The following is an 18,244-nucleotide window of genomic DNA, read 5'->3' as shown; positions in this document are numbered from 1 at the left end:
TCTCTTCATCTCCAGCTCCTCCTAAGTGACCCTGCAAACAGCCAGGCCCTCTTTTTCCTGCTGGGGCTTCCAGGTGCCCCCACTGTGAATCATCTGGCGAGCCCCGAGACAAAGCTATCCATGAATTAACTAAACTCAAAATGAAACTCAGACCCCACCCCGGGCTGTGCTGAGCCATGGCCGAGCTCCACACCAGTGCTGGTTCCAGCCAGTCCTGTCTGTGTGATTCAGAGAAACTTTTTGCCTGAGGCTCTTTGGTTTTCTGAAACCAGCAGAGCAGTGCAGAGCTGCTGGGCTGCCTGCACAGAGCTCAGGGCCTGGGCACCCAGAGCTTCTCCCAGCACACCACAGCCATCCAAACAGAGCAAAGCAGCTCCTCTCCCCACCAGGGCGAGCCCAGGGACTCTCTCAGGCTGGGCTGTCTCAGCTCTGGCCCAAAGCCAGACTGCAATGGCTGGAAACAGAGATGCTCTTGGCCAGTGAGGTCCTGGATGGGGTTACAGACCCTGCTCCCCTGAATCATCCCACAAGGCAGGCAGAAGAGCAGCTCCCCCCTATCCCAGGCTCTGAGAAGAGAGGAGCAGCAGGCGGTCATCTTCCCTGAGCAATTCTGGCAAGTGCACTGGATTCCAGGAAATATAAATAACTACTCAGCCATCTGGAGCTGTCCCTGGGCTGGTTAGCAAAGGTTTCTCCCAGGCTCTGCCCAGTTCCTGCTGGCTACTTGGTGCCAATGCAGAAAGCACCAAGGGGGTGGCACAGTCCCCACCAGGATCCAGAGCAAACTTGAGCCTTGCTCCTGCCAGAGACCACCCTCACTCAAGGCTGAAAGAGGCCCTGCCTTCAATACAGGGCCAGAGCCACACCAAGCCAAGAGCTCACACCAGGGCTTGGGATGCTCAGCCCCTTCCCCAGGCACCAGCAAAGCTTCAAGGTGTTTAAGGAGAAGGACAGGCAAGAACAGACCTCTCACTCCATCATACATCACTTTTCTTCATTTTATTCTTTTATTTGTACAGCTATATTTTACAGAACGCATTAATGCAGTTTAGACACAGCCCAAACCCTGTCTCCCGAGATTGTTTATAACACAAGCATGTAAAATAAGACCAAAAAAAAAATCCAAAACAAAAAAAAATAAAACATTCCCCCACTTAAGAGTTCCACCAAAACTCCTTTTGCAACATCAGGCTGTACCTTGAAGAAACTGAGCTCAATATAGTCCATACACTGAAAACTTCCATTGAAAAGAAAGGCACCGTGCGAAACCACATTTTACATATATACAGACTGAGAACTAGAACAAAAAATTACACTTTATTATTATTTTAAATTCCTTCTGCAGCTTTGTTGGTTTAATACACACTTTTTTGTAAATTGTAAACCTTCACTTGCAAAAAAATACAAATACACTGATGCATTTAGACAAAATATTTTCTTACTTGTACAGATGCAATACTTTAAAATATCTCCTTAAGTGCTCTATCATAATAAAGATTCTCAGAGTGGCTTCTGCCTGCAGAGTCCAACTGAGCCTTTAATGCATTTTATATATTTTTAATATAGCTTTTTTAAAGGTCTATATATATTTATTTTATATATATATTTATATATTTATATCTATATATATTTACAACTCTGCCATAGATTCCTTCACCTTTGGTTAAAAAAGTTAAAGCCCTCTCTTTAATAGCATACTTTCTCTTTAAAAGAACACACATTTTGCATACAAAAGAAAAAAATCTGTTCCCATAAATCAACATTACATTCCTCATCTTCAAACTGCAAAGGCTGTGAAGGTTAGACTCCAGAGTTTATCAACACTCCACTGCACAGACATTTAAAATGACTATTTTAAATTTTTTTATGTTTTATATACAGTAAGATCTGAATAATTTTATTTTTTCATTTTGTTTCACATAACTGGGAAAAATAAAACCCGTGTATTTGTAATTTTTTTTTTCTAATTTCTAATGTTTTTCCACCTATCTGTACTATGGGTTTAGAGGCACTCCATCATGTGATGAATATTTTTTTCTCTCTCTCTCTCTTTTTTTTTTTTTTTTTTTTTTAAAGTGTTGCAAGTATCCTTTGGACAGCTGCTCCCCGCCATGCCCCCCAAGACGAGCTCCTCCTGGGCAATCCTGTGCCTTCAGCAGGCCTTGGGCAGCTCCGGGGGCACCTCGCTGGCCGAGATGCGGTACTGCACCTTGGTGTTGGTGATGGCCCCGTGCTTCTGCCGCAGGTGGAGCCGCAGCTGGCTTTTGTGGCGGAAGTGCAGGTTGCACTTCTCACACTGTGGGGAGACAGGCAAAGAGAGAGGGTGTCAAATGCCATGGCAGGGGACATGTCCTCCCCTCAGGGCACGCTCCACCAGAGGCCCCAGGACACTGCACCCACTATACAGGCAGATGAGGGGAAAAGTGGGAACATGGTGGGAGGAGCAGCACCTGCAGGCACTCCATCCCGGGCTTTCAGCAGCATGTATTGGTTTTTGGGATGTACAAAGGGCAAAGTCCCTCAGGAGATTACTCTGGCTGTGATAGACATAGCACCAAGCTCCATATCTAGGTGATCAAACCAGCTACAGGGCTATTTCTGGAGCTGCTTTTGGCCTCTGCTGAGCTGAATGGCTCCAGGATGTTAGGATGTCAACCTCTTCTTGGATTCTCTTTTGAACAGATGGTGAAAGCCAGGAAAGCCCCAGCAAAGCGCTGGGAGCCCACAGGGCTGCAGGCAAGGCAGGGCATACTGCTTGCTGTGTGTGATTATCACCATCAGAGGGGAGCTCAGGCCAGGCTGTCTGCTCCTTTCCCCTATCCCCACACACCACAGGCAGCTGTAATTTAAGCCACAGCTATTTGAAGTAGTGTGACCTTCTTCCAGATGGGGTGGAAGAAAAGAGCAACTAAGATGTACCCAGCTTGGGCTGCATGTCAGTGTTTCCAACACAGCCACGCCTGAAAAAACACCACATCAGCATCAGCTAATGCCCAGGAGGGAAATGGGGCACGAGAAGCAGGGATGTGACCTTGGTGTGGGGCCTCATGAGGCTGGCAAAGGGTGTTAGGATGCTGCAACCAGCCTGTGCCTTCACAGCCCCTCAGGCTTGGCAGCATTGTCCCCCAGCCCAAGCTGAGATTCCCCACCACCAAAAAAAGCAGGGCACTCACATGATAGGGTTTCTCTCCTGTGTGGATTCGAAGGTGACTTTTGAGGGTCTGCAGGTGCCGGAAGCGTGTGCCGCAGATCTCACAGGGGTACGGCTTCTCCCCGGTGTGAATGAGCACGTGAGCACGGAGGTGGGCCACCTGCAGAGAGCAGCTCTGGGTCACAACAGCCCCAGGGAGGATGGCATCCCACTGGGAGCAAGGGTATCCCTGCGGGAAGGGGGTTCTGCCCAGACGGCTTTTTTGGTCTATTGGGTTATAGCTGGGAGCCAGGGCCATGTGTCTGAGCTCTGGTACCTCCAGTCCTTAAGACAAAATGGAGCAGAATAGCCACAACCCTCAGTCAAGGCTTCCTTACTAAGCCAAATTTTTCCCCTCGGACCTTAAGGTCCATATTTATCCTACAACACCATGGGAAGAGCTGCCCAAGGCAGCAAGCTGGGCTATCATCACCCTCCTCTCTGCCATGAGGCATCACCAGTTTTGGCAGTGAAGATCTGCCAGTCTTGGGCAGAAGATCCAACCATATCCCACCTCCCCAGGCACCGTGGGTCCCAGAGGCCACACGCACCTGGACAAATCTGGCCCCACAGGTCTCACACTTGTAGGGTTTCTCCCCAGAGTGGATGCGTGTGTGGGTTTTCAGGTTGGCTGGTCGGTTGAACTGTGCCCCGCAGATGTTGCAGCGGTACGGCTTCTCTCCTGCAGAGCCCAAAAGGAAGGGTGAGGGATTAGCTACAGGTGTGCTCAGCAGCCAGGATCCATGGTGCTCCCCAGAGTTCAGTCCCTTCAGCTGCCAGACCCCATGGCATGAAACACCAGCCCTGACTCCTGTCCTTTTTGGAGATGGCTGTGGACAAGCAGCATTGGGCAGGGTCCACAGGGCAGGGTGAGCTCAGGAGGCAGATTTTCTCTTTTGGATTGGAAGCTGCAGCCTTCAGGGCAAGAGAGGAAGTCAGGCAGCTCTGCCAGCAAGGATTAATAGCATTGTTCCTCCTGACCCTGGGACAGCAGCTGGCATCTACATCTCCCTAGAGCTGTCAATAAGCACCCTTGAACACTGCCCTGGTACTTGTGTTGTCTCAGTCCCCTGCACAGCCCTCCTGGAGCTCAGCTGAGACTGTGGGAATTTGGGTCTAATTCAGTGCAGCAGTACAGAGTCATCAGCCCAGACTTCCCCTCCCCAGCTTGTGAACTGGCTGTTGACATGTTAAGCATTAAAAGCATGAAATAAAATAAGCCCTAGGTTTGTCAGCAAATGACTAAACCCTTAATATCCTCTTCCTTTCTCAGCTTTCATTGTGCTGATTCACAGAGTCCATCCATTCACAGATTTTCTCATCAGCACAGTTTATGCCAAGCTAGATGTGACCTGAATTTCTAGGATGTAAAAATAAATCTCAGACTTCTCCCTAAATGTTCTTTAGACTATTTTTAATTTTTTTTCTTGCTTAAGTCTACCACAAAGTTACCTAGAGGCCATGCATTTGCTCCCAGTTATGAATTTTGCACGACACCGTTAAAAATAGTGGTGCCCAGTGCTTTACAGCAAAGGAGGTTGAGTTCCACCCTTACTGCAAGGGCAGGTATCTCCCCCATTCCCAGGTTTGGTGCTCTGTCCAAGTAGCGGTGCCAAGTAAAGCACCTTGCTCTTCCCATCAGGGACAGCTTGTGACACAGAGTAGAGGACGCTGCACCAGGCACAAACCTAGCCATAAGCACCCACGTGCTCACCAACCCACAGCCTCCCCAAAGCTGTCCCCACAGCCAGCACTGTACCTGTGTGGACGGTTTTGTGGCTGGCGAGGTTCCCCTTGTAGCGAAAGGAGGCCTGGCAGCGGTCACACTTGTAGGGCTTGTCACTGTGGACTTGCAGAGAATGTCTCTTGAGAGAGGCCTCCTCGGAGAACCGGCAGTCACACTCGTTGCAGAAGAAGGCTCCGTTCTCTGGGAGGGCAGAGAGAGGAGCAATCAGATGGACAGTGCATGGGTCACCTTCTTGGTAGGCTATGGGATGGATTTGGGTTGGAGGAGAGGCGCAGCCAGTTCAAGTGTTGGAACAAGCAGCCAGGTGCAGGTGTTCATATTCAGTTGTGCTTCCACTGTGCTGTTACCTCTTCCAGAGAGGTCCATGAAAGCACTCAAGAGATCAGGCATCCTCTGAAGGATGCTCAGCTCTGGAGCAACACCTGCACCTTCAGAGGTCTTTTAACCTTTACAGGCACAAAGCTCTGCCTTTAGCTTGGGAAGATGATCATGATGCAAATTACAAGGCAGACTCCCCCAGTAGGAGGATGCCCAACTCTTAAATGTTGTGTTGAGTGTTACCACAGTGATGCTCCCTCCTTGGATCTCTGCCCACACTACAGGTGGCAATGCTGCATTCCCCCTCCCTGAGCTACAGGCAGATGAGTGCACAGATACCTGTCTTTGGGCTTGTGGGGTTTTGTAACAAGATTGCAAGCCTCATTATCTGCATTTCCCCAGATGTGCACACTGGGTTCCCTAATAATAAAGATATCATGACGGATGCATGAGACATGCCAGCTTGCCCAATCCCCATTACGGGTCATTACATCTGTCAGGCTTGTTCTCCTGTGGTTCTGGTGGGGTGGGGTGCACTTGTTTCCTGTCCTTATCTGCCAGGTTTGCAGCAGGTGACTACCTCCCTGCACAAGGTATCTGAATGGTGCTGGGGAAGGGGAGGAAGGCAGCAATTCCCATTTACATGTGTCCCTCATATGCATGCACACAGCTGGGCAGACAGTTAAGAAGGGGCTGTAAAGCACTGTGGGATTCACCAGCAGTGGACCTGGGACAGGTCTGACTGTGTGCTTGATCACAGGGCACTCAGTGATGGGTCCCTACATTGCACAGCCCCCAGCTGCTAGCTGAAAAAGATGACCAAGGATGCAAGACTCACCGCAGCTGGAGTCGGAGTATTCAGACTGGGTTTCCCCCATCTCTTCTCCAAAGTTTGAGCCAGGGGTATGAAGGCACATCTCAGTATGTTGTGGGGACTGGCAACCACAGGAGCTGCACTTTGATGAATGCATGTACAGTGGGGACTGCCCTTCGCTGCTCTGAGGGGACCCATCCCGGGACCTGTGGAAAGAGAGCAATGTACACAGCTGTGAGAAGGCCCTTGCTGTGCTCGAGATACTGAGGGTGTTTGCACCCCTCCCAACACAAGGGACAGACATGTTTTATGGGGACGTCTTTGTCGTGAGCTGCACAGCATAGCCCTGATCAACAACAGATCCTTAAGCTTCAAACCTTCAGATGTTCATCACCAAATGACCTTGTATGTCTTTAGGAACATCCAGGTCCAGAAGATGGCATATTGTTCCCTGAAACTTTGGCCATTCCAATGCTTACAGCCAACAAAAAACTTGAGGCATAGAGAGTCTGGTGGAAACACAGGCTAGGCAAATCCAGGCTCCAGGAATAATCCAGAGCTGCCAAAGTTACCCAGGGATTCACAACCCAACATTCCCAGTTCCTTTGCCAGTCTTCGCTGGCACCACTACAGTGGGAATGGTGGGCACTAATGTCACTGGCAGCCCTCCACCATAAGCAGGGGATTCCATCTGCTCATGACTGGACTTCCCAGCCCAATGCTACAGATATTTCACACTTCCAAACCCTCACCAACAATGCAGGAAGTCCTGTTTCTCAGGGAGGGGCAAGGGGGGTGGAAATCTTCTCACCTGTTAACAATATTGTTGAGTCTGCTCGCTTGTGGGATCGTAGAGTCTTCACCATTCACGCTTATCTTGGTGGGGGATTGCACATTGAGATGCTCCGGCTCCATGGACTGCTGGCAAGTGGACATGGGCACATAGGTGCGAGGAGAGAGGGTTCCCATCTCGTTCTGGTCAGCGCTGTCTTGCTTGGTGTTCTGGTTGAGAGAGTTGAGGACAATGAACTTGTACTTCTTCCAGTTGCAGGCTTTGGGGTCTGTGGGGCTCTTGGTGAAGAGGGAGCTGGAGTTCTGGCCGATACGGGCATTCTTGCTGCTGCTGGATTCAGTTGGTGAGTTGGGCTGGCAGTCTGACTTCTGGGGGCTCTGAGGGCTGATGAGTCCCTTGCGGTCCAGGGGTGTGTTGGTGGGCTCAAAGTGCTGGCTGATCTCGTCCTCTGAAGAGGTCCGCTCCTCCTCTTTGGCCACTTTATCGCAGGGGAAGTAGGGGTTGTTCCGGACTGAGGGGATGACAGGTTTGGGCCCAGAAGCCACGCTGTAGTGCATGTCACTCCTGGCTTCTTCAGCAGCACCTTCTTTAGGAGCATAGATGGTAGCGTGGCACATGTTGGCAGAGATGTCGGTGATGGTTCTCACGTACTCAGTGGGGATTGTCCTGGAGCTGTCGCACGGCAGGATCCTCTCCTTGGGGAAGGCACCTGCCCTTGAGAGTTCAGAGAGAGGCATCCTCATCTCCCGCAACTCATCATCCACCAGGAAGCTATTTAGAGGGAGAGGGCTGTATCCATGGTAGGAAATGGGGGATCCAGACAAACTGTTGATCAAGCCGGGTGCAAAGGCCCTCCCGTTGCAGAGGGACCCGTTTTGGAGAGGCATTCCGTTCTCTGAGACATCTCTGCTCCTATAAGCCATCACCTCTGGGTGGCCCAGCATCCGTCCAGCCAGAAACTCTTCCCTTGGGGTCTTCACAGCAGACACCATCTCTGCTTCACTGGAATCAGGGAAAACAAAGTAATTGTTTAGGAGGGAGACAAAGTCATTTTCAGCTGTTAAAGATATATTTGCAGATACTTTGTCAGTTCTTCCCTTGTCCACCCAAACACACAGTCCCCAGCTCTTCAAAGCTTACCAACTGCACTCACCTAGACTTGACAAACCTTCGGCAGGTGTCAACCACGTGCTCCATCTGCAGGTAGAGTGCTGTGGCCATCACAGCCATGATATTGTTCTCCCTCAAGTTCAGGCGGGAGGTGTACATGAAGTCCAAGAGGATGCAAAACCCCTCAGGGTTAATTTCAGGATCCAGGTTGATAACATTCAAGTTGCACTTGAGCTGGTCAGTGAAGATGCTGTAGAAGAGGCCACTGCAGAGGGGAGACAGTACAGAGGAAAGTGTTATGACAAGTCAAAGGAAAAAAAGGAGAATTTGTATGAAATCCCTGAGTACAGAGGGGGTTTGTGAATGGGAAGGGAGGAGGAGGAGGCAATTACTGAATTCCCTGAGCTTCCCCCTTATTATCAAGCTTGGTTTCTCAGCTTAGTAAGCGTCTTCTGCACTGCACTTTTCCCAACTGGAACAGCCTGCTTTTAGATCTCACCTGCTCAACAACTCTCCACTGCTTCCATTTAGTAATTCCCCAGCTTTTTTGTTTTTTTCCATTGTTGTTCTTACCACCATCCCCCTTCCACTATGACTCATTTCTTTCAGAAGCCTCTTGAGGCATCCACACAGTTTTAAACCAGAAAAATAAAAAAAGGAGAAATGTTGGCAAAACATTTTTCAGACATTTTAATAGTCAAAGCTTGGCTTTTTGAAATCTTTACACCATGTCAGCAAGAGAACCTGGAAGGCATTTGCTGTAATTCAACTGGGCAATGGTGGGATATTAATTAGCATTCACTGGGAAGCAATTCCAACAGTCTTAGGAGATGGAAAGTGATTTCAGACTCCATCAGGCTTTGAAGAAAAAAAAAATTAATCAACTAAGGTGGGTGCAGCCAGCAGTCTGGGAGCCAGGGAGGAATAGCTCTAAAAATAGCTGTGGCAGGGGACACCTCGGTCACAGAAGACTCACTCATCCCAGCGAACATCCTGCCCTCCCTCTCCTCTCCTATCCTGTCCCTGTGGCACATCTGTGCTTTGCCTTCAGGGATGTGCCTCACAGCTGCTGTGCTCCTGCTGGTCTCCATGGGCTGTGTGTGGGCAGATGTGGGTACACAAGGAGAGGTGAGGGCAGCACACTGGAGGGAAGCGGTCTCAGCTCTAATCCCATTACAGGTACAAATTTCTTGGCAGCCCCTTTCAGTTCTGTTTCTCCACCTCTGATTCCCTGTGAATCCCACGAGCCCCCACAGGACTGCAGCAGTGCTTCTGGAGGCCAAAGGCTGAAGGAGCAAGGAGGGAGCTAGGGAAGGAGCCTGTTCTCACCTGCAGGCCATCAGGACTGTTTTGTGGGCTCTGAACTGCTCCCGGTTCACGATGATGACAACATCGGTCAAGATGTCCCGGCTTCTAAGGCGGTTGAGGTTGAGGAGGACGTCACTGGCGTGGCGCGTGAACTGGATGCAGCTGTCTGCCGGCGAGGCCATCTTGAGTCTGGGAGACACAAGCATCAGAGGAAGATGAGAATGGAGAACAGCCAGGCAAGTACCCTAAGCCTGAGGAAGAGATGGCTGCTGCTCTGGGACATGCTCAGATGGCCAATTGCTCCTGGTAGGGGCAGCACCAGCTCCTTGCTCCCAAGGCAAACAGTGCTGCACCACACCAAGCTCTTGCCAGGCTGCCTGGTGAGGTCCCTGGTCTCCTGATAGTGAGACCTCGCACGTCTCATCCCACCCATCAAGCTGGTGGGTGAAGGCAATCAGACCCTCCTGATGATTAGCCAACCATCTCCTCTTTCTCCCTGCCTCACCCATGGCAGCCCCACCCCAGGCCACTCCACCCACTCAGGTTCATCTCCATAATGTTTCCAACATTAGAAGCTTCTAGCCTTCCAAACTCCCTCAGGAGCGATCCTTCTCACCTGTGTGATGTCTAGCTGTAAATCCAGCCACAGGAATCAAAACAAGCCTTAAGGTCCCAACTGAAGTTGAATGATTTCAACATCTGGAAAATCCAGCCCACGATGGAATACCAGCCCTCACCCAGGAAACTACTTTCCTGTTCCCAAGTGGTGGTCACTCTGGAGAAGACCTGTCCACAGTTTCCCAATTAACTGGTGAGGAGTAGAACTCATCTAACCTGCTGGGCTGCTACCCACACCATGGCCCATGAGCAAGGTTTGGGTTAGTCGAGGAATATGACTTCTCCCAACATAACACCTGTTGACACATCTCAGAGGTGTCCTCCGAAGCAGCACCCAGGATGGCCCATGTCTCCCTGAGGTTTGGGCTGGAATGTGCATCTTTGGTGGTAAATTCTTCGATGATCAACCCCCTCCCATAATCCTGATTCCTCCTTCCCCAGTGACACATGAACATACAGTAGTTTCTACAGAGCAGCTGCTCTCCCAAAAACAAATTCCAGCTGTGCCTAATGAAACGTTGCATTAAGGAAAGGGGGAGACAGATTAGGAGGGAAAACACAAGATTTAAATTTACATACCCAATGCCTCAATTCACAGTCCAAAAGTTTCTTTCAAACCTACAAATAAATCACAAGAAAACAAACACCACATTAGCTGGTAATTATGAATTGGCATGGCAGGTCACAAGGCTGCTATTTCGCTCAAGTATCAGTTGGATAAAAGCTCGAGATAACAAACCTTCTACTCTCCAGTAAGGTTAACATTTGTTTCTTCCGGTACAGTACGTTCTTATCACAATCACAGGCTTTGAGAATCCAATCATAGCTTCTTCCACACCCTCTAGCCCAAACCATGGGCGGATGCCAAGGAGATTTTCATTTCCATGACTCAGGAACTTAAAGGCAGGTGGGGAAAGGAAGTCAAGCGAGAATTTTCTCACCACTTCTTTTGGAGATAACTCTTCCCCTGCCAAAACTGAATTCCTGTCCAGTGCCACATTCAAGCCATGCCATACTCCCAGCACCCTGTTAACAGGTATGACATACACACAAACATCTCCTGCCACTCTCCTCAGAAACCCACATGCTCCAGCCATTGGTGAAAACGCCCTGGGATGGGATTGCTCAACAGATTTGGGAGGATATAGGTGTCAAGTATACACATGACTTGGCCAGGACTGCATAGGAAGCCAGTGGTGGAGACAGTAAGGATGCAGAACAAATGTCCCTTCCTCTTGCTGCTGCCAAAGCCTTCCCTTAAACCACAAGCTGTGTCTCCAGGCACTGGCTTCACCCAGCAATGTAGCTGGGACAGAACAGCAAGGAAACCAGGAGTTAATTGCCTCGCAGAACTCATACTAATCCTCCAAAATTTACTTAAACCAAACCCAATTGACTCGGCACCAATGCAGAAAGAATGTCCTCAGAGAACTGCCTCAGCAGGTAGAAGCACAATAAAACAAACCCCAAGACCTTCATCACACCATTTTGAGGATGAATCCCTGGACTGTTAAGACAGCAAGAAGCCCAATAATCCCTGTGAGACAAGGGATTGTCAAATTGCTTCACCTCTCCCTTGCAGGAGATGTGCAGGATTGAAGCCCACAATCCCCTCCCATCCCCAGAGCCACTGGGACAAAGAAATGGGATTTAAGGCAAGGTATCACACACAAAACCCAGAGGGTGTCTTACAGCTTTATTCCAGCCATCAAACACAAATCTTCAGAGCTGCTCTGAGCCTGGCCAGCTTAAAACTTCATGCACATACAAAAAGTGACTCATTTCCCAAATACTGCAGACTCTGACCTTTCTGTACATGCTCACTGCCAGCCACTCACTACCATGAATTGCGAGCCAAGGGACTCAGAGTGTTCTGCAAGGAGCCCAGCACACATCCCTGTGCCCACATGAGCAGATGTGTGTGCCTGGGGCAGCTAGCTGGCACCCCAACCTCAGCCACAGTGGCAGACATACTCTGCCAGGCTCTGGGGAGTCACCTCAGTGTCACAGAGGTGAGGAGGTGATCCACTTGTAAACCAACAAAGTTACAAACAGCCAGATGAACTCTGTACCCCTGAGCATCATGTGAGAAGCCGCTACTGTCGCCAAATCCCCTTATCCACAGTGAGGGCACAGCACTGCCAGAGGGACACCCAGCTTCTCTCCCAGAGCTGGACCCCAGCACAGCCCCCTCCCCACCCTTCCAAATTATCCCTCCCAGCACAGTGCTGCTGCAACGTCCACAGCCCCAAGAGCTGGGCAGGTGCATCCCAAGCAGCTCCTGGCTGCAGGATGTGGGCATGCAAAGGGAAAGGGACTTTCCTTCCTCTTGCTGTGCTGAGCTGTGTTAACCCTGCCCCTTCCAGTCCCCATGCAGCACTAGCTCTGTACCCCAGCACGGGAGGATACTCAGACCAGAGAGAACAGGATGGCAAACAAGGACCAGAGACCAGTGATGGGGACAGAAAAAACCACTGCAGCCAAGCATGATCTTTGCCATCAAAACCCCCCTCAAATCCCATGAGGCTCCTCCAGGCTCAGCTGGGGCCAGAGCATCATCCCACACCCCTGCCTCCCCTCCAGTTTTCCTGTCCAGTACCTTGAAGGTGTGAGCTCTCTGGCAGTGCTCGAGGCTGTGTGCCAGGGCTGGCTGTGCCCATAGAGGAAGGTCTGGAATGGGCACAGGGCCCATTTTGGGGGTGGCCACACGGGACAGTCACTGCTGTTGCCTTCCAGGAAGGCAATGAGTCTGCCCCAGCGGTTCAGGGAACAGCCCTTCCCTGCCGGCACCTCCCCGAGAAAACCCATTCCTGGAAAGGAGCCCAGAGCTGGCCCTGCCTTCCCTGCAGCTCTGTGAGCACAGGGAAGGTGTACCTTCGTGTGGGGGAACCTCTTTCAGCTCAACCCCAGGCAAAGGGGAGACCCTCTTTGCTCACTTACTCTAGGGCAGAGCTGAGAACCAGGGACTTCCAATCCATTTTTCTGCCATGCCTCTCCATTGATCTACTCTCCCAGTTAGAGGCAATCCCTTTTCATCCATCCTCCTCCCACTCTGTGCACAGGGGGGAACTCCTTGCTCCCCTGTCCTTCTTTGCATGGTGATACCCCGTGGTCTTAACCCTTCTCCAACCCCCAATCGCATAGGCAGGGAGGAGGGCATCAAACACTCCCCCTCCCTGGGCCCCAATCTCCTACCCCTCCAGAGCCTGCAGCGCCGACTCACTCACATCACCTTAGAGGGGTGGCTGGGTGAAGTCTTCCTTCCCCACAGCCTCATCCCACACAGTGTTCTGAAACTGCCCGCCCAGGGGAAGCTCCATCCTGCCCTCCTCCTCCTCCCCAGCCCCTGCACCCTGCAGGGTCCCAGCCCCATGGGAACATCCCCGCTGCCTGCCAGGGCCTGCTGCCAGCTGCCTCTCCACCCTGCCAAGGAATGCCTGGTTTCTCCTGAACAAGGATCGGGGGACAACCAAGAAAATGAGGTGGGGTGTGGGTGGCTGCCCCAGCAAAGCCATGGGTGCTACATGCCATGGTGAAGAAGATGCTTTTGGCTGTGGGTGTGTGAGCGCCCAGCTCAGCTTTCTGATACCATGCAATCCAGGGGCACTAAGTGTCCTTTAGTTGTCACAGCAGTTTTATTAGTTTAGTAGCTTGTGGTTAGTGTCTAGGCCAAAACGTGGCTGGGTTAATAATAACCCAAGAAGAGACTGAGAGAAGCCCACAGCGTCAGCACAGATCAAAAGCAGCACCACCAGTGCAAGCCCTGTCGTATTTTCCACCGTACCCTTCCGAGAGCGGATCGCGCTCGCTCTATCGAGCGGTCTCAATCTGATCCAATTTCCTGCCAGCAAACAAATGTTTCTAGGAAATGCAATGCATTATCTGGACGGGTTTATTATCAGCATTTGGAACCAGGAAAACTGCATATTTTCTCGAGCGCCGCAGGGAACTTTATAGTTCATACTTCAAAAGAGGGTTTAAAGGATTGCCCTTGAAAGCTGGCCCAGCTCAAGTCTCACATTGTTTTGGTCTTTGCAGAAGAAAATGCAGAGAAGGGAGGGGGTAAGCACGCTAAAACTGCCTCCAATGTTTTTCTACTAAAGAGGACTCCCCTGCCCTCTACGGAGCCAAGCTCTGGCTCTGAGGCAGAGGCAGTGCGTGCCCTTGGGAAGCAAGGAGTCGAGCCTTCCTCAGCATTTCAAACGACCCCAAGCAATCTGGCACATTAATTTTTCAAGGGAAGGCAGGAACCATGTGTCCTGGCTGAAATCTAGGGAGCTACTCCAGAGAACAGAAGATGGACTCCGTGCCCTGCCAACACAGCCCTGCACCGAGATGCCGACCCGAGAGCAGGGTGCAGCTGGAGCTGGGTGTCCCCTGCAGCTGAGCTGGGTCCCTGGCCCCACTGGGCTCCAAGGAGGTGTCTGATCATCCCAACCCTGCTCTGGGACAGAAAATTATCAGCGGGCACCTGACCCTCCCTGTCTCTGTACTCCTGGGGCTGAGGGTGGCACAGCTCCTTCTGGCAGTAAGGAACTGCTCTGGAATCCCACCTGGATGGGATGGGACACATGCCCAGTTTGGGGTGCCTTGGCCAGGGCAGAGACACCCCCTTGCCCCTATATTTAGCCAAACAGATTTAAGGAGGTGAATTTCAAAGGGTATCTAGTCCTACAGGACACCTTCTTCAGGAGCCATTCAGAGCCCCCTGTCCTGCAGTGTGCTTGTCTCAAGCTCTCTCCTCCATGAAAAGGGGTACAACATTCCCCATGGGTACCCAGCATACAGCCCAAAGGCAGCAACTGACCAAGAGAAAGAGGGGAAGGAAAACAATATAGATCAAAAATTCCCTAACCCTCTCCCAAATGCCCCTAGTTCTGTCTCTGGCTTAGATGGGAAGCTCCACTGAGATTACTGGGGTTTTAAAGCAGTCCTAAAGTCTACACACTTGCTCCAATTTAGGGGTGTGTGTCTTTTGGCTGCCAGCGTCCTGCAGTGATGCTAACACATATGATCTAGCCTGGATTTTAAAAAGAAAAAAAAAAAAAAAAAGGAAAAAGGAGGACTACATTTGCAGTCTAAATTTGCAGTCTGAAGGAGCTCACTGGACAGATGCTGACTTTTGGATACTGATCTAACCAAACTGCAAACTGTGAACTCCTGAGGTTTGCCAATGCCTGCTGTAAACATGGAAACCAAGTGTCACTTTTTGCCAAACAGAAGAATGGTTTAAAAATAGATCTAGAGAAGAATACAGGCACTCGGCATACGGGCTCCCGTTTATAGACTCCCAGGCTACTATAAAATGGAGCAAGAGGTTATGAGCACACAAGCAACCTTCCACCAAATTTAGATTTTACCAACTTCTCAGAAAAATGAAAACAACATTTCAGGCTCCAGCTGAACCAGTAAAAGCTCTTTGAGTGAAGTTCCCAGCCCAGGTATTACAGAATGCAGACTAAACCAGGCATGAAACAGTTCTTCAACCTTAACACCATAAATATATGAAGGTACATAAATTGCACACTGAGAAATGCATCTACTGATTAGAACTTCATTTTATTCATCTATAGACTTTGTAAAAAGGTTTTATTTTTCATGGAAAAATAAAGTGAGAGGACAGTTCCACCACATAGGACTGGCACACAAAGTTTTACCACCTATATTTGTATGGGGTTTTGAGGATAACATTACTGTTTACTAAGAAAAAAAATGTGCTCCAAACCCAAATACTATTCCTACAAATTCATATTGGGCTGCTGCAGTTGGACACTGAAAGCTTTCCCCAACCAAGGAAAAAAAAAAAAGAAAACAGAAAAAAAGCATCGCTTTACAATACATCCTAAATTAGGCAAAAATTCAAGGGCAGATTAACACCACAACTCGGAAAGATTTTCACATGTGATTTCATGACCAGACCCAGAGAGAACTCCATATGGAAATGTCAGTGACTTTATTAAGCACTCGGTTGTTTCCAATTAGGCTCCTTAAGTAAGTTCAGTGGCATCCAGAGTTTCCTCTGCCACCTTCCTCCAAGCTGGCAAGCATTTTTTTTTCTTTTTTTAACGAGCAGTTAATAAACATGTTCCCACTCTCCCGAGGCTGGCGGCCCCGCCAGCCCCGCGCGGAGCGGCGGCAGGTGACACTAGGTGGCACCAGTTCGCTTTGCTGCAGGAGCAATTTTTCCCCTTGGAAAATAAAACACCCCAACCAAACCTGGAAAACATATAATTTTGTCGATGTAATTCTGTTTCTCTTAAAACGCATCTGAGCAACATTATTTTTATGAGCTTTTCCAGCCTTGTTTTGAAAAACTTAATGTTTCTGTTAGGTTTATTTTTGTACCATCCAACAGCCGGCTGAATCCTCCCCGCACTGCAAACAGGGATGTCTAAAATGTGTCACAAAGCCTTTTGACGGATTTTTTTTTTTTTTGCTTTGTTTTTGGGGTGGGATTTGTAAGAATCACTTCTCATTCCAACTTCTTCCTTCACAATAATAACTAACCAGTTAACCTCCACTTCCTCTCCCATTATTGACTCAGACAGTCAGAACTGAGGAGGATTGGAAATTGGAATTGAAATGTATCTCAAGAGATCTTTGATCTGTTTTGCCAATCAAAATTGAACACCAAGAGATGAACTCTTTTCTTACTGGAACAATATAATAATCCATTCTTCTGGAAATTTTCTAGATACCCTTTGAATATTTTAATGGTTTAGTGATATGTTTCATGGGGCAAAATGTTTGCCATCTATAATGCAAGTTTTCAAACCTGCAATCCTACCCTTAGGAGAAAACAACAGAATCTTTGGTTCTGCTTCTCTGTGCATATATAAACAGAGGATTCCCCTAAAATATTTTTAGAGCAATTTTCGAACTGTAACCTACTCAAGGACTGGAAGAAGGAGCCTGCATTTGCTCCTAAAGCTCTTATCCTTTAAATTCTTGAAACAGTATGGCAAATAATAATTTTTAAAGCATTTAAAGGCTCGGGAGAGGAATCAATAAAATTCCCAGATCGAATAAGGGCCAGATCCCAAACCCAGCCCTGCTGACACTTCCACTGGCACAAGTAGCAATTTGGCCCAAGACAGAGATGTCGGACCAATGTAACAGCTTCTCATTGAGCCTCATCCGTCTGTCCCCAGCCTCCCTTCGCACTGATCCTGCGCCTACTTAAGTCAGTGGAAAAAACTAACCGGGGATGGGTTTGTTTTTGTTGATTTTGACTCATAATTTTAAGCCCAGATTCGCCTTTTCCCTGGAAATGCAACAGGGGGGTTAAAGGCAGCTTTTTAGGCACATCTGAGAGGCTGCCGCGGATTTTTCTAAGCAAACGCCTTGCTTTCTGTTTCCCTCCTTCCCAAGAGGCGATTTCATAACATTTCATATTGTGACTTTGCAAACTACAGGCGGGGGGAACGGCGGGGGGGGGTGGGGGCGGCCGGGAGAGGTCGCTGCCGTCCGACCACGAAAGTTTTCATAACAAAGTTGGGCTTTTTCGGTTTTGTTTTGCCTTTTATTTTTAAAGGGGGGGAGGGGGAGCTTAAAAAAAAAAATTTAAAAATTGCGCACACAAGATCACGCACCTAATAAAAAGCATTAAAAAACCCCAACAAACCAAAACAGCGCTCTGTCTTCGCCGCCCGCTCGCGGCGGTTTCGGGGCCGCAGCGAGCGGCGCGGGGGTTGCGCGGCTCCCCGCGGCCGTTCGCTCCAGGAATAGCGTGTGGCCGGGGGCCAGCCCCGCGGCTGCCGGCGGCAGATTTACGAGCGCCTGTCCCCGCGCCAAGTCCGCCGCGGTAGTAAACACAGGGCAAGGGCTGCGCTGGGGGCAGCGGGGGGCTCCGCACGCATCGCGCCCCGGACCCCGTCCCTCGCATCCCTCGCACGGCTGCGCTCCGCTTCCCCCCGCCCGCCGCCTTCCTCCCGGCGGGGGACGCCCGCTCCTCCCCACGGGTGGTAGTGGTGGTGGTGTTATTATTATTATTTTCAGCCCTACGCGTGATATTCAGAGTCGCTTCATACACTTTTGCCCCTTCGCGAGTTTTGCGTTGCGGTTGCGTTCCCGGCCGGCAGCCGCCCCGCACGCACCGTCGAGGCGAGCGCGGTCCCCGCCGCCCCGGGCCGGCACTCCGCGGTGCTCCGGGGCCGGCAGCCGGCGGCGGCCGAGCCTCCCCGCGGGCTCCCCCCTTCCCCGGGCAGGGAAATGCCGCAAGTCTTCTCCATCACCGCCCGCTCTTAGCCCGGGGCTTGACAGATCACGGCGCAGCCCCGCCACAGGTTGCAAAACGCACTAGCCCTTTCGCGGTTGCGCCGGGGACAGAATAACAATAATAATGCT

The 18,244-nt window shown here is 50.2% G+C and overlaps 1 protein-coding gene across 1 annotated transcript in view; it reads right to left on the bottom strand.

The window, feature by feature from the left end:
* Window positions 1-980: 980 nt before the first annotated feature.
* BCL6 (BCL6 transcription repressor) overlaps window positions 981-18,244 on the bottom strand; it is an 18,239-nt gene continuing 975 nt past the window's right edge. Inside the window, exons 2-10 of the mRNA XM_054639396.2 lie at window positions 10,478-10,516; window positions 9,302-9,469; window positions 8,016-8,237; window positions 6,881-7,864; window positions 6,094-6,275; window positions 4,950-5,117; window positions 3,742-3,872; window positions 3,174-3,311; window positions 981-2,296 (exon numbers count right to left, since the gene is read on the bottom strand). Coding sequence (XP_054495371.1) covers window positions 2,153-2,296; window positions 3,174-3,311; window positions 3,742-3,872; window positions 4,950-5,117; window positions 6,094-6,275; window positions 6,881-7,864; window positions 8,016-8,237; window positions 9,302-9,462 — 2,130 coding nt within the window. The 5' untranslated portion in view covers window positions 9,463-9,469; window positions 10,478-10,516 and the 3' untranslated portion in view covers window positions 981-2,152. The remainder of the gene's footprint in view (window positions 2,297-3,173; window positions 3,312-3,741; window positions 3,873-4,949; window positions 5,118-6,093; window positions 6,276-6,880; window positions 7,865-8,015; window positions 8,238-9,301; window positions 9,470-10,477; window positions 10,517-18,244) is intronic.

This window comes from Agelaius phoeniceus, chromosome 10 (assembly GCF_051311805.1).
Source record: "Agelaius phoeniceus isolate bAgePho1 chromosome 10, bAgePho1.hap1, whole genome shotgun sequence".
NCBI lineage: Eukaryota > Metazoa > Chordata > Aves > Passeriformes > Icteridae > Agelaius > Agelaius phoeniceus.
This window is presented reverse-complemented; position numbering and strand designations above follow the sequence as displayed.